General features: G+C 39.1%; 1 protein-coding gene across 3 annotated transcripts in view; it reads right to left on the bottom strand.

Moving 5' to 3' along the window:
* Positions 1-13,448: 13,448 nt before the first annotated feature.
* Positions 13,449-14,942, bottom strand: part of bcorl1 (BCL6 corepressor-like 1) — a 38,015-nt gene continuing 36,521 nt past the window's right edge. For all 3 annotated transcript variants that reach the window (XM_061930182.1, XM_061930183.1, XM_061930181.1), the window contains one exon: positions 13,449-14,280. In XM_061930182.1, coding sequence (XP_061786166.1) covers positions 13,938-14,280 — 343 coding nt within the window. In that variant the 3' untranslated portion in view covers positions 13,449-13,937. The remainder of the gene's footprint in view (positions 14,281-14,942) is intronic.

Genomic DNA, 14,942 nt, shown 5'->3' with positions numbered 1-14,942 from the left:
TGCTAAGTCATGACAAGAGCAGACATTGAAGTGGTGTAATACCACTGTATTACACCACTGTAGCAACAGTGGTGTAATACACTTGCTCATCAGGCCTCGCTGTAGCAACAGTGGTGTAATACACTTGCTCATCAGTCCTCGCTGTAGCAACAGTGGTGTAATACACTTGCTCATCAGGCCTCACTGTAGCAACAGTGGTGTAATACACTTGCTCATCAGTCCTCGCTGTAGCAACAGTGGTGTAATACACTTGCTCATCAGTCCTCGCTGTAGCAACAGTGGTGTAATACACTTGCTCATCAGTCCTCGCTGTAGCAACAGTGGTGTAATACACTTACTCATCAGTCCTCGCTGTAGCAACAGTGGTGTAATACACTTGCTCATCAGTCCTCGCTGTAGCAACAGTGGTGTAATACACTTGCTCATCAGTCCTCGCTGTAGCAACAGTGGTGTAATACACTTACTCATCAGTCCTCGCTGTAGCAACAGTGGTGTAATACACTTGCTCATCAGGCCTCGCTGTAGCAACAGTGGTGTAATACACTTGCTCATCAGTCCTCGCTGTAGCAACAGTGGTGTAATACACTTGCTCATCACAACAGCTTGACCGGTGGGCTAAAGGCCAAGAAGTGAGGACAGGCAGTCTGCGGCCTCACTGACCTCTTCATGCAGGGCAACTTGCCTGGTTTCCCTTTGCTGGAGCGCACAAAGATTTGCTGGAGCGCACAAAGATTTGCTGGAGCGCACAAAGGGCAAAATGGTCAGTGGAGCCTCCTTTTCAGGTTCAACTGGGTCAAGCAAAGGAGTGACAGCTGGCAGAGGACTTTTGTACTGGAAACTAGGCTAACATCAATCCAACAAGTAAATCTAGTTACAACATGTCATGGATATTGCACCACCCTTTTCAATTCAACTTATTGTCATGTACTTATCCTTGGATTATGTTCATTCCAGATAAAAACAATCAATAGAACATGCAAATAAATCATTTAAAAAATGTAATGAAAAGAGTAAAAACACATATTCACATTATTACAACTCAGGAGACCATTTAGGCATTTTTTCCGTATTCATAACATAAATATTTCATAACAAGATAAGTAACCTTGGAAATCATCACGTTTTTTTTTAATATTCTTACTCCTAATTCAATAATTATATTCAACCTACTTACAGTTTGTCAAAGATATGAAAGCATGTGTTGGTCACAAAGGTTACTATTTCATCAAATATACTGCAGAAGAAAGCACTCATAAATAAATACATGTACATACAATTACCTTGTGCTAAAATAAATACCTTCAAATTGATGTTTTTTGAAATAAACTGTCAATACAATTTAAGTGCTAGTGGAAATACGGCTTTAACACTTCCATCATCATTTTTGCGCTTAAACCTCTCGAATTTTAGCTCCAGACTTCTGTTTGTTTGAGATGGTCATTACTGCCACAAGTGGTGGAGGAGTGTATTACAAGTGTATTACAAGTGTATAACAAGTGTATTACAAGTGTATTACAAGTGTATCACAAGTGTGTTACAAGAGTATTACAAGTGTATTACAAGTGTATTACAAGTGTATCACAAGTGTATAACAAGTGTATAACAAGTGTATAACAAGTGTATTACAAGTGTAATTTTGAACACATTTAGCTGAACTGCAGCAATTTAGTGGTCAAGTGGTCAAGCAGAAGCTTGTGGATGGCTACCAAAAGCGCCTTATTGCAGGTCAACTTGCCAAGGGACATGTAAGCAAATATTAACATTGCTGTATGTATACTTTTCACCCTCACATTTTCAGTAGAGCCATAATAAATTCATAAAAGAAGCAAACTTCATGAATGTTTTTTGTGACCAACAAGTATGTGCTCCAATCACTAAAACATAAGAGTTGTAGAAATGATTGGAAACTCAAGACAGCCATGACATGATGTTCTTTACAAGTCTATGTACACTTTTGATTGCGTAAATATACTGTGTGTGTGTATATATATATATATATATGTATATATATATATATATATATATATATATATATATATATATATATATATATATATATATATATATATATATATATATACACATACATATACACACATGTATATGTATACATCAATCAATCAATCAATCAATCAATGTTTATTTATATAACCCTATCACAAGTGTCTCAAAGGATTGTAGAAATGATTGTAAAGTCAAGACAGCCATGACATGATGTTCTTTACAAGTGGATGTACACTTTTGATCGTGACTATATATATATATATATATATATATATATATATATATATATATATATATATATATATATATATATATATATATATATATATATATATATATATACGTATATAGGAGCAGTGTGGTGTTTGTCCCACCAGTCTACAAGTGTTCTGTGGACTTGGAGCAGGCATTGGATTGTGTCCCTCGGGAGGTCCTGTGGTGAGTGCAGAGAGTATGGTGTCACAGCTCGGTCCGTGCTCCCCGCAGTAAGTCAGAGTCACTCTCAGTGAGGGTTGGACTACACCAAGGCTGCCCTTTGTCACCAATTCTGTTCATAACTTTTATGGACAGAAGTTCCAGGCGCAATCAGGGCTTTGAGGGGATCTGGTTTGGTGGCTGCAGGATTAGGTCTCTGCTTTTTGCAGATAATGTAGTCTTGCTGGCTTCATCTGACCAGGATCTTCAGCTCTCACTGGATCAATTTGCATCCGAGTGTGAAGCGACTGGGATGAGAATCAGCACCTCCAAGTACTAATCCATGGTTCTGGCCCGGAAAAGGGTGGAGTGCCATCTCCAGGTTGGGGAGGAGACCCTGCCCCAAGGGGAAGAGTTCAAGTACCTGGGAGTCTTGTTCACGAGTGAGGGAAGAGTGGATATTGAGATCGACAGGCGGATCGGTATGGCGTCTGCAGTGTTGTGGACACTGTATCAGTCCGTTGTGGTGAAGAAGGAGCTGAGCCGGAAGGCAAAGCTCTCAATTTAGCGGTCGATCTACGTTCCCATCCTCACCTATGGTCATGAGCTTTGGGTTATGACCGAAAATGCCAAAAAAGACCAGCTCAGATTATTTGGAGTTTTCGTAGCCTCTTGCTGCTACAAAGTTGATTGACAGGGCTCGCTCATAACTGCCCCCAAAGTCAATTAAAAAACCAAAAATGTAAATGGTGTCACAAGCACTTGTTGCTACGCAGTTCAGTCATAGCCTTTTTCATGACTGCACCTTGGGGCAGAAGACTCGCTGCCCTATGGCTTCTTTTCCCCACTGCTCTGTATTAAGTGTAAGACCGATCAGAAGCCATGAGAGCTCCTGCTTATAACGTAGCATTAGCAATATCATCTTGCCCTTTTTGCCCTTCGTGCAGAGCTGCCAAGTGCCTGCTGCACCTGTACGTGACGGGCAGGGTCCGCTATGAGGGTTAGGCATGATGACTCAAGCTAGGTCACGCCAGTCCGTGGCAGGAGGTCGCGTCATAACAACGTTGTAAATAAAGATTGGAGCCGCGCTGTCACACTTTCGATATGTTTGCTCTTATCTGCGCCTTCAGTAAACACACCTTGTCTTTTCTCATACGCAAACACATGAAGGAGAAGTTGCAGCTCCAGTGTGGAGCAATGTGCCGTGTGGCATACAGCATAGGCCATGTGGCATACAGCATAGGCCGTGTGGCATACAGCATAGGCCGTGTGGCATACAGCATAGGCCGTGTGGCATACAGCATAGGCCGTGTGGCATACAGCATAGGCCGTGTGGCATACAGCATAGGCCGTGTGGCATACAGCATAGGCTGTGTGGCATCCAGCATAGTCTGTGTGGCATCCAGCATAGGCCGTGTGGCATACAGCATAGGCCGTGTGGCATACAGCATAGGCCGTGTGGCATACAGCATAGGCCGTGTGGCATACAGCATAGGCCGTGTGGCATACAGCATAGGCCGTGTGGCATACAGCATAGGCCGTGTGGCATACAGCATAGGCCGTGTGGCATACAGCATAGTCTGTGTGGCATACAGCATAGGCCGTGTGGCATACAGCATAGTCTGTGTGGCATACAGCATAGGCCGTGTGGCATACAGCATAAGCTGTGTGGCATCCAGCATAGGCCGTGTGGCATACAGCATAAGCTGTGTGGCATACAGCATAAGCTGTGTGGCATCCAGCATAGGCCGTGTGGCATACAGCATAAGCTGTGTGGCATCCAGCATAGTCTGTGTGGCATCCAGCATAGGCCGTGTGGCATACAGCATAGTCTGTGTGGCATACAGCATAGTCTGTGTGGCATACAGCATAGGCCATGTGGCATACAGCATAGGCTGTGTGGCATACAGCATAGGCTGTGTGGCATCCAGCATAAGCTATGTGGCATCCAGCATAGTCTGTGTGGAATGGTCTGAATGCACGGTGAGGAAGAAGGCATCATTGTGCTGAACAATACGTCGCCTTGTGCTGCCGACGTGACGTCCATCACTGCTGATGTCATTAAGGCTGACGACCTCCTTGACCTCGCAGCAGCTTCTCACACCGTGGCTGTAAAGACGATCACCAGCTGTTATGTCATGTGACTATTCAATAATGGACAGCTGTTATGTCATGTGACTATTCAATAATGGACAGCTGTTATGTCATGTGACTATTCAATAATGGACAGCTGTTATGTCATGTGACTAACCTTGCCTGACTAAATAATGACCTTGCCTGAGTAGATAATGACCTTGTCTGAGTAGTTAATGACCTTGCCTGAGTAGATAATGACCTTGCCTGAGTAGTTAATGACCTTGTCTGAGTAGGTAATGACCTTGCCTGAGTAGTTAATGACCTTGCCTGAGTAGTTAATGACCTTGTCTGAGTAGGTAATGACCTTGCCTGAGTAGATAATGACCTTGCCTGAGTAGTGGTCCAGGACAAAAAAGAGCAGGACCATCAAAGCCAGTAAATGTAGGAGCAAACAAAAGATCTCTTAGAAGCCTCTCAATCCTTTCAATCCTCTCAGTCTTTTCAGTCCTTTCAATCCTTTCTTCATGTGTTAAAATTCTGCTCAGGCAGCCTGAAGGACTTCTTTTTTCTTCTTCTTCTATTCTCTTACATAAGTCAGTCAGCTGACATGTCCTACCTCACTCACTGCTCTGCCTTTACACTCCAAATGATCACTTCCTCCAAAGCAGGAGACAATACTCTTATTGAGAATTACACGTCATTGATGACATCTATTGATCAGTTGATTGATTGAACGTACATTTGGTCATGTCACAATGCAATTAAATGCAGTAGAAAGGAACCCAAGGATGCAGACGGAGGGTGAGTAAAACAGTTCTTTGACTTATGGAAAAGTCCTCACAACAATGATTCAAACATGAGATAACAAAAAGCGACCGTGCGAAAACGAGAGAGAAAAAATGAGTACCGTGGAAAAAAGAACAAATGCTAAAATAACTCAACTTGGGTTGGAGTTGCAAACTACCACACAACACCAAGCTGGACTGCACTGGGAAAAGCCAAGAAGGTAAGCATCAAAAACTCGGGACGCATTGGAGACTTGTGACGTGGAGAGACGAGGAGTGGAATGGCCGAGTGGCATCCAGCTGTCAAGGTGTTGTTTAAGTAGTATCAGGTAGATTGGAATCACGTCTCACAACTCCGCCCACAAGGGGAACACATGTTCTCTGGGGAGGAAGGAGAAACAGAAGCACCAGGTCTGCTGCACCAACAAGGAAAAACTCAACATGCAAACCACAAGACGGCAGCAGACGGTGACAGTATCCACCCCCCAAATATTGTTTTGTTGTCTTCTTGGTGTCCAATATTTGACTTTTTCATGGGCAGATATTGTTTTTGTTGTCTTCCTGGTGTCCAATATTTGACTTTTTCATGGACAAATATTGTTTTGTTGTCTTCTTGGTGTCCAATTTTTGATTTGTCTTGGACAAATATTGTTTTCTTGTCTTCCTGGTGTCCAATATTTGACTTTTTCATGGACACATTGTTTTTGTTGTCTTCCTGGTGTCCAATATTTAACATTTTCATGGACAGATATTGTTTTGTTGTCTTCTTGGTGTCCAATATTTGACTTTTTCATGGGCAGATATTGTTTTTGTTGTCTTCCTGGTGTCCAATATTTGACTTTTTCATGGACAAATATTGTTTTGTTGTCTTCTTGGTGTCCAATTTTTGATTTGTCATGGACAAATATTGTTTTCTTGTCTTCCTGGTGTCCAATATTTGACTTTTTCATGGACACATTGTTTTTGTTGTCTTCCTGGTGTCCAATATTTAACATTTTCATGGACAGATATTGTTTTGTTGTCTTCTTGGTGTCCAATATTTGACTTTTTCATGGACAGATATTGTTTTTGTTGTCTTCCTGGTATCCAATATTTGACTTTTTCATGGACAAATATTGTTTTGTTGTCTTCTTGGTGTCCAATTTTTGACTTTTTCATGGACAATTATTGTTTTGTCTTCCTGGTGTCCAATTTTTGACTTTTTCATGGACAAATATTGTTTTGTTGTCTTCTTGGTGTCCAATTTTTGACTTTTTCATGGACAAATATTGTTTTGTTGTCTTCCTGGTGTCCAATATTTGACTTTTTCATGGACAAATATTGTTTTGTTGTCTTCTTGGTGTCCAATTTTTGATTTGTCATGGACAAATATTGTTTTCTTGTCTTCCTGGTGTCCAATATTTGACTTTTTCATGGACACATTGTTTTTGTTGTCTTCCTGGTGTCCAATATTTAACATTTTCATGGACAGATATTGTTTTGTTGTCTTCTTGGTGTCCAATATTTGACTTTTTCATGGGCAGATATTGTTTTTGTTGTCTTCCTGGTGTCCAATATTTGACTTTTTCATGGACAAATATTGTTTTGTTGTCTTCTTGGTGTCCAATTTTTGATTTGTCATGGACAAATATTGTTTTCTTGTCTTCCTGGTGTCCAATATTTGACTTTTTCATGGACACATTGTTTTTGTTGTCTTCCTGGTGTCCAATATTTAACATTTTCATGGACAGATATTGTTTTGTTGTCTTCTTGGTGTCCAATATTTGACTTTTTCATGGGCAGATATTGTTTTTGTTGTCTTCCTGGTGTCCAATATTTGACTTTTTCATGGACAAATATTGTTTTGTTGTCTTCTTGGTGTCCAATTTTTGATTTGTCATGGACAAATATTGTTTTCTTGTCTTCCTGGTGTCCAATATTTGACTTTTTCATGGACACATTGTTTTTGTTGTCTTCCTGGTGTCCAATATTTAACATTTTCATGGACAGATATTGTTTTGTTGTCTTCTTGGTGTCCAATATTTGACTTTTTCATGGACAGATATTGTTTTTGTTGTCTTCCTGGTATCCAATATTTGACTTTTTCATGGACAAATATTGTTTTGTTGTCTTCTTGGTGTCCAATTTTTGACTTTTTCATGGACAATTATTGTTTTGTCTTCCTGGTGTCCAATTTTTGACTTTTTCATGGACAAATATTGTTTTGTTGTCTTCTTGGTGTCCAATTTTTGACTTTTTCATGGACAAATATTGTTTTGTTGTCTTCCTGGTGTCCAATATTTGACTTTTTCATGGACAAATATTGTTTTGTTGTCTTCTTGGTGTCCAATTTTTGATTTGTCATGGACAAATATTGTTTTCTTGTCTTCCTGGTGTCCAATATTTGACTTTTTCATGGACACATTGTTTTTGTTGTCTTCCTGGTGTCCAATATTTAACATTTTCATGGACAGATATTGTTTTGTTGTCTTCTTGGTGTCCAATATTTGACTTTTTCATGGACAGATATTGTTTTTGTTGTCTTCCTGGTATCCAATATTTGACTTTTTCATGGACAAATATTGTTTTGTTGTCTTCTTGGTGTCCAATTTTTGACTTTTTCATGGACAATTATTGTTTTGTCTTCCTGGTGTCCAATTTTTGACTTTTTCATGGACAAATATTGTTTTGTTGTCTTCTTGGTGTCCAATTTTTGACTTTTTCATGGACAAATATTGTTTTGTTGTCTTCCTGGTGTCCAATATTTGACTTTTTCATGGACAAATATTGTTTTGTCTTCTTCTTGGTGTCCAATTTTTGATTTGTCATGGACAAATATTGTTTTGTTGTCTTCCTGGTGTCCAATATTTAACTTTTTCATGGACACATTGTTTTTGTTGTCTTCCTGGTGTCCAATATTTAACATTTTCATGGACAGATATTGTTTTGTTGTCTTCTTGGTGTTCAATATTTGACTTTTTCATGGACAAATATTGTTTTTGTTGTCTTCCTGGTATCCAATATTTGACTTTTTCATGGACAAATATTGTTTTGTTGTCTTCTTGGTGTCCAATTTTTGACTTTTTCATGGACAAATATTGTTTTGTCTTCCTGGTGTCCAATATTTGACTTTTTCATGGACAAATATTGTTTTTGTTGTCTTCCTGGTGTCCAATATTTGACTTTTTCATGGACAAATATTGTTTTGTTGTCTTCTTGGTGTCCAATTTTTGACTTTTTCATGGACAAATATTTAGTTTTGTCTTCCTGGTGTCCAATTTTTGACTTTTTCATGGACAAATATTGTCTTTTTGTCTTCTTGGTGTCCAATATTTGACTTTTTCATGGACAAATATTTTGTTTTGTCTTCCTGGTGTCCAATATTTGACTTTTTCATGGACAAATATTGTTTTGTTGTCTTCCTGGTGTCCAATATTTGACTTTTTAATGGGCAGATATTGTTTTTGTTGTCTTCCTGGTGTCCAATATTTGACTTTTTCATGGACAAATATTGTTTTGTTGTCTTCTTGGTGTCCAATATTTGACTTTTTCATGGACAAATATTGTTTTGTTGTCTTCTTGGTGTCCAATTTTTGATTTGTCATGGACAAATATTGTTTTCTTGTCTTCCTGGTGTCCAATATTTGACTTTTTCATGGACACATTGTTTTTGTTGTCTTCCTGGTGTCCAATATTTAACATTTTCATGGACAGATATTGTTTTGTTGTCTTCTTGGTGTCCAATATTTGACTTTTTCATGGACAGATATTGTTTTTGTTGTCTTCCTGGTATCCAATATTTGACTTTTTCATGGACAAATATTGTTTTGTTGTCTTCTTGGTGTCCAATTTTTGACTTTTTCATGGACAATTATTGTTTTGTCTTCCTGGTGTCCAATTTTTGACTTTTTCATGGACAAATATTGTTTTGTTGTCTTCTTGGTGTCCAATTTTTGACTTTTTCATGGACAAATATTGTTTTGTTGTCTTCCTGGTGTCCAATATTTGACTTTTTCATGGACAAATATTGTTTTGTTGTCTTCTTGGTGTCCAATTTTTGATTTGTCATGGACAAATATTGTTTTGTTGTCTTCTTGGTGTCCAATTTTTTGACTTTTTCATGGACAATTATTGTTTTGTCTTCCTGGTGTCCAATTTTTGACTTTTTCATGGACAAATATTGTTTTGTTGTCTTCTTGGTGTCCAATTTTTGACTTTTTCATGGACAAATATTGTTTTGTTGTCTTCTTGGTGTCCAATTTTTGACTTTTTCATGGACAATTATTGTTTTGTCTTCCTGGTGTCCAATTTTTGACTTTTTCATGGACAAATATTGTTTTGTTGTCTTCTTGGTGTCCAATTTTTGACTTTTTCATGGACAAATATTGTTTTGTTGTCTTCCTGGTGTCCAATATTTGACTTTTTCATGGACAAATATTGTTTTGTTGTCTTTTTGGTGTCCAATTTTTGATTTGTCATGGACAAATATTGTTTTCTTGTCTTCCTGGTGTCCAATATTTGACTTTTTCATGGACACATTGTTTTTGTTGTCTTCCTGGTGTCCAATATTTAACATTTTCATGGACAGATATTGTTTTGTTGTCTTCCTGGTATCCAATATTTGACTTTTTCATGGACAAATATTGTTTTGTTGTCTTCTTGGTGTCCAATTTTTGACTTTTTCATGGACAATTATTGTTTAGTCTTCCTGGTGTCCAATTTTTGACTTTTTCATGGACAAATATTGTTTTGTTGTCTTCTTGGTGTCCAATTTTTGACTTTTTCATGGACAAATATTGTTTTGTTGTCTTCCTGGTGTCCAATATTTGACTTTTTCATGGACAAATATTGTTTTGTCTTCTTCTTGGTGTCCAATTTTTGATTTGTCATGGACAAATATTGTTTTGTTGTCTTCCTGGTGTCCAATATTTAACTTTTTCATGGACACATTGTTTTTGTTGTCTTCCTGGTGTCCAATATTTAACATTTTCATGGACAGATATTGTTTTGTTGTCTTCTTGGTGTTCAATATTTGACTTTTTCATGGACAAATATTGTTTTTGTTGTCTTCCTGGTATCCAATATTTGACTTTTTCATGGACAAATATTGTTTTGTTGTCTTCTTGGTGTCCAATTTTTGACTTTTTCATGGACAAATATTGTTTTGTCTTCCTGGTGTCCAATATTTGACTTTTTCATGGACAAATATTGTTTTTGTTGTCTTCCTGGTGTCCAATATTTGACTTTTTCATGGACAAATATTGTTTTGTTGTCTTCTTGGTGTCTAATTTTTGACTTTTTCATGGACAAATATTTAGTTTTGTCTTCCTGGTGTCCAATTTTTGACTTTTTCATGGACAAATATTGTCTTTTTGTCTTCTTGGTGTCCAATATTTGACTTTTTCATGGACAAATATTTTGTTTTGTCTTCCTGGTGTCCAATATTTGACTTTTTCATGGACAAATATTGTTTTGTTGTCTTCCTGGTGTCCAATATTTGACTTTTTAATGGGCAGATATTGTTTTTGTTGTCTTCCTGGTGTCCAATATTTGACTTTTTCATGGACAAATATTGTTTTGTTGTCTTCTTGGTGTCCAATATTTGATTTGTCATGGACAAATATTGTTTTCTTGTCTTCCTGGTATCCAATATTTAACTTTTCATGGACACATTGTTTTTGTTGTCTTCCTGGTGTCCAATATTTAACATTTTCATGGACAGATATTGTTTTGTTGTCTTCTTGGTGTCCAATATTTGACTTTTTCATGGACAAATATTTTGTTTTGTTGTCTTCCTGGTGTCCAATATTTGACTTTTTCATGGACAAATATTTTTTTTGTCTTCCTGGTGTCCAACTTTGGACTTTTTCATGGTCAAATATTGTTTTGTGTTCTTCTTGGTGTCCAATATTTGACTTTTTCATGGACAAATACTGTTTTTTTTGTCTTCCTGGTGTCCAACTTTTGACTTTTTCATGGACAAATATTTTTTTTTGTTTTCCTGGTGTCCAATATGGAGTCTTCATCATGAGAGGAGGACAACTCTCTGCGTGTCCCCGCATGCCGCTCCGGTGCAGACTTGCCCTCCTTTTCAGCCAATGGCGTCTGGCCGGCCCACCAATGAGCGCGGGGGCCCGGCGGGGGCTCGCTGACTGGGCGGGGCCGGTCTGATGCAAGCTGGACTTGAGTTCCAGGCTGCAGAGCCAACACGCCAGACCAGCTGACATGTGTTGCAGTGAACTTTAGTAACCTTGCCAGGGGGCGGGGCTTGTGGCGTACAGTGCGAGGAGGAGGCATCTGTACACAGGGGGGCCTCGACGGGTATGTCACGCCCGTTTAGTGCACTCAAACATCTCAGCGTCACACTTTCACACCGCCCTGACAAATAGTGTTACGCTGTTGCCAATAGATGATCTTTGATTAGCTATGCCATCTTTCTTTGGATCTTGGGCTCGGGTGTTCTCAGAATCCTAAACACAGCAGAGCATGCCTGTCATATAGAAGATCTTTGACTGGGGGGGTTCAGTGGGTTCTTAAAAACAGCAGAGCGGTTCCCTCGTATAGAGGATCTTTGACTAGCGGTTTAGCAGTATGTTTAAAAAAACCGCAGAGGACTTCTGTCATTTAGATCTTTGACAACTTTTTTTTGTAGAATAGCTGCTTAAAAATAGCAGACCTTTTTTGTCATACAAATGATCTTTGACTAGCAGATTTTGCAGTATGTTCTCAAAAACAGCAGAGGACTTATTTCCTATAGAGGATCTTTGACAAACATTTTTTTGAATAGCTGCTTAAAAACAGCAGAGCACTCGTGTCATATAGAGGATCTTTGACTTGTGGTTTTGCAGTATGTTCCCCATAAATGCAGAGGACCTCTATCATGAAGAGGATCTTTGACAATCATTTTTTACTGTAGAATAGCTGCTTAAAAACTGCAGAACACCTTTGTCATATAGAGGATCTTTGACAAGCGGTTTAACAGTACATTTCCAAAAAACGCATAGGACTTCTGTCATATAAAGGATCTTTGACAAGCATTGTTTTTGTGTGTGCAATAACTGCTTAAAAACAGCTAAGCACTTCTGTCGTATAGAGGACCTTTGACTAGTGGTTTTGCGTTCTCAAAAACCTTAGAGGACTTGTGTCATAATTATTAAGGATAGTTGACAAGCATTTTTTTTAAATAGCTGATTAAAAACTGCACAGCACTCGTGTCAAATAGAGAATCTTTGACTTGCGGTTTTGCAGTATGTCCCCAAAAACAGCAGATGATGTCTGTTATATAGAGGATCTTTGACTAACATTTTTAGAATAACTGCTGAAAAACAGCAGAGCACTTCTGTCATATAGAGGATCTTTGACCAGTGTTTTTGCAGTATATTTCCCAATAACAGCAGAGCACTTCTGTTATAGAGTATCTTGGACAAGTATTTTTTGGAATAGCTGCGTGTGTGTGCGTAATTATTGACGATCGATGTGTGTTTGTGTAACTATTGACAATCTGTGTGTGTATTTGTAACTATTGACGATCTTTGTGTGTGTTTGTGTAACTATTGACGATCTATGTGTGTGTTTGTGTAACTATTGACGATCTATGTGTGTGTCTGTGTAACTATAGACGATCTATGTGTGTGTTTGTGTAACTATTGACGATCTTTGTGTGTGTCTGTGTAACTTTTGACGATCTATGTGTGTGTGCTGTGTAACGCTGACAAGGACTCGCAGTAGTAGGAATGTCGTTGGCTCCCTCTAGTGGACAGAATGAAGTCATGCAAGATGTAAATAATATTCCATCCATCCATCCATCCATTTCCTACCGCTTGTTGGATTCTTCAATTCCTCTCCATGGCTTTCAATAATCATCTTCATGAAATCCTCTCATGAGACAATTCTAAATAGGAAAACTGCTAATAAAATGTTGGTTATTATTTCCAGCCCTGCCGTTAGATAGAAGTCAAATATTAAATACATTCAATCTTTTTTAGAGGTTTTAACTTTTCATTTAGAGGGACAAACCAAAACATGACTGGCGGTGTCAAAAGGTCTTTCTAAAATGAAATATGATCATTATTATTATTCAATAAATGTATATACAGTACATATATTAATATAAATGATATATTTGATATGTATCATACATATTATATTGCACATTGTGTATAAATATGAATATTTGTTTATTTGCTGCAAATAGAAGTCATGAAAAATATGATTGACAATCATGCTTTATTCTTGATTTCTTATAAAAAGAATCAAATAAAAAGTCTCTCCTCAGTCCTGCCACAACACTTCTCTTTACACCTTAAATATCTTTTTTTTGTGTGATTCCAAAGCAAAAGTTGATTGTCAACACAAAACTTGTAGCACCAGTACAATAAAACTGTACTTGAGCTTGCTTGAAATACTCATCTCACAGCAGGGGGCAGAGGAAGTGACATGTCCATATATGGGCGTATGGCATAGACAAATATATTAAGGACTATTAAAGAAAGAAGTCCGCTCTTCAAGCAAAGCGTCTGAAAGGGGAGGTCCATCCGTGATGAAGGGGGCGGAGTTATGAGGAAGCAGGAAGTGTAAAACAACAAATCACCCTGATGTCTGAGGTCAGGCGTGAAGCTCCGCCCCTTCCCCTTGCAAAGGACGGAGTGTTTTTTTCCCTCAAAGTTCATGATGTGAGGGCTACCGACCTCGCCGCTCCTGGTCCTGGGCCTGGTCCTGGTCCTGGTCCTGGTCCTGGTCCTGGTCCTGGTCCTGGAGTATGTGAATGGAGGAGCCCAACAGTCTCTGGACTTCTGGCACGCAACGCAGCAGCTCCACAAGCCCCGCCTCCTCCTCCTCCTCCTCCTCCTCCTCCTCTGAATGCAAATCCAAAGGCCCGCCCACCTGGCTGAGCAACACCTGGCGGAGCAGCTCGCCACGCGGCAGAGCGCCCACCTCCAGGTGAGGGTGGCGAGCCCTGAAGGTGGGCGGCGACATCTTGAGGCGCGTCAGGACGTCGGACAGCAGGAACCAATTACAGAAGCTGTGGAGCACACAAGTTTGACACTTAACTTAACTTAACTTTCAAGCCTTGTGCTCACTCACCCCTGCAGGTACTAACACTTAACTTAACTTAACTAAACTCACCCCTGGGTGACAGACAGCTGCAGGTGGTAACACTTTACTTAAGTTAAGATAAGTTAAGTTAACTCACCCCTGTGTGACAGACAGCTGCGGGTGGTAACACTTAAGTTAAGATAAGTTAAGTTGACTCACCCCTGTGTGACAGACAGCTGCAGGTGGTAACACTTAAGTTAAGTTAAGATAAGTTAAGTTGACTCACCCCTGTGTGACAGACAGCTGCAGGTGGTAACACTTAAGTTAAGTTAAGATAAGATAAGTTGACTCACCCCTGTGTGACAGACAGCTGCAGGTGGTAACACTTAAGTTAAGATAAGATAAGTTGACTCACCCCTGTGTGACAGACAGCTGCAGGTGGTAACACTTAAGTTAAGTTAAGATAAGTTAAGTTGACCCACCCCTGTGTGACAGACAGCTGCAGGTGGTAACACTTAAGTTAAGTTAAGTTGACTCACCCCTGTGTGACAGACAGCTGCAGGTGGTAACACTTAAGTTAAGTTAAGATAAGATAAGATAAGTTGACTCACCCCTGTGTGACAGACAGCTGCAGGTGGTAACACTTAA

The sequence above is a fragment of the Nerophis lumbriciformis genome, linkage group LG36, assembly GCF_033978685.3.
Source record: "Nerophis lumbriciformis linkage group LG36, RoL_Nlum_v2.1, whole genome shotgun sequence".
Taxonomy (NCBI): domain Eukaryota; kingdom Metazoa; phylum Chordata; class Actinopteri; order Syngnathiformes; family Syngnathidae; genus Nerophis; species Nerophis lumbriciformis.
This window is presented reverse-complemented; position numbering and strand designations above follow the sequence as displayed.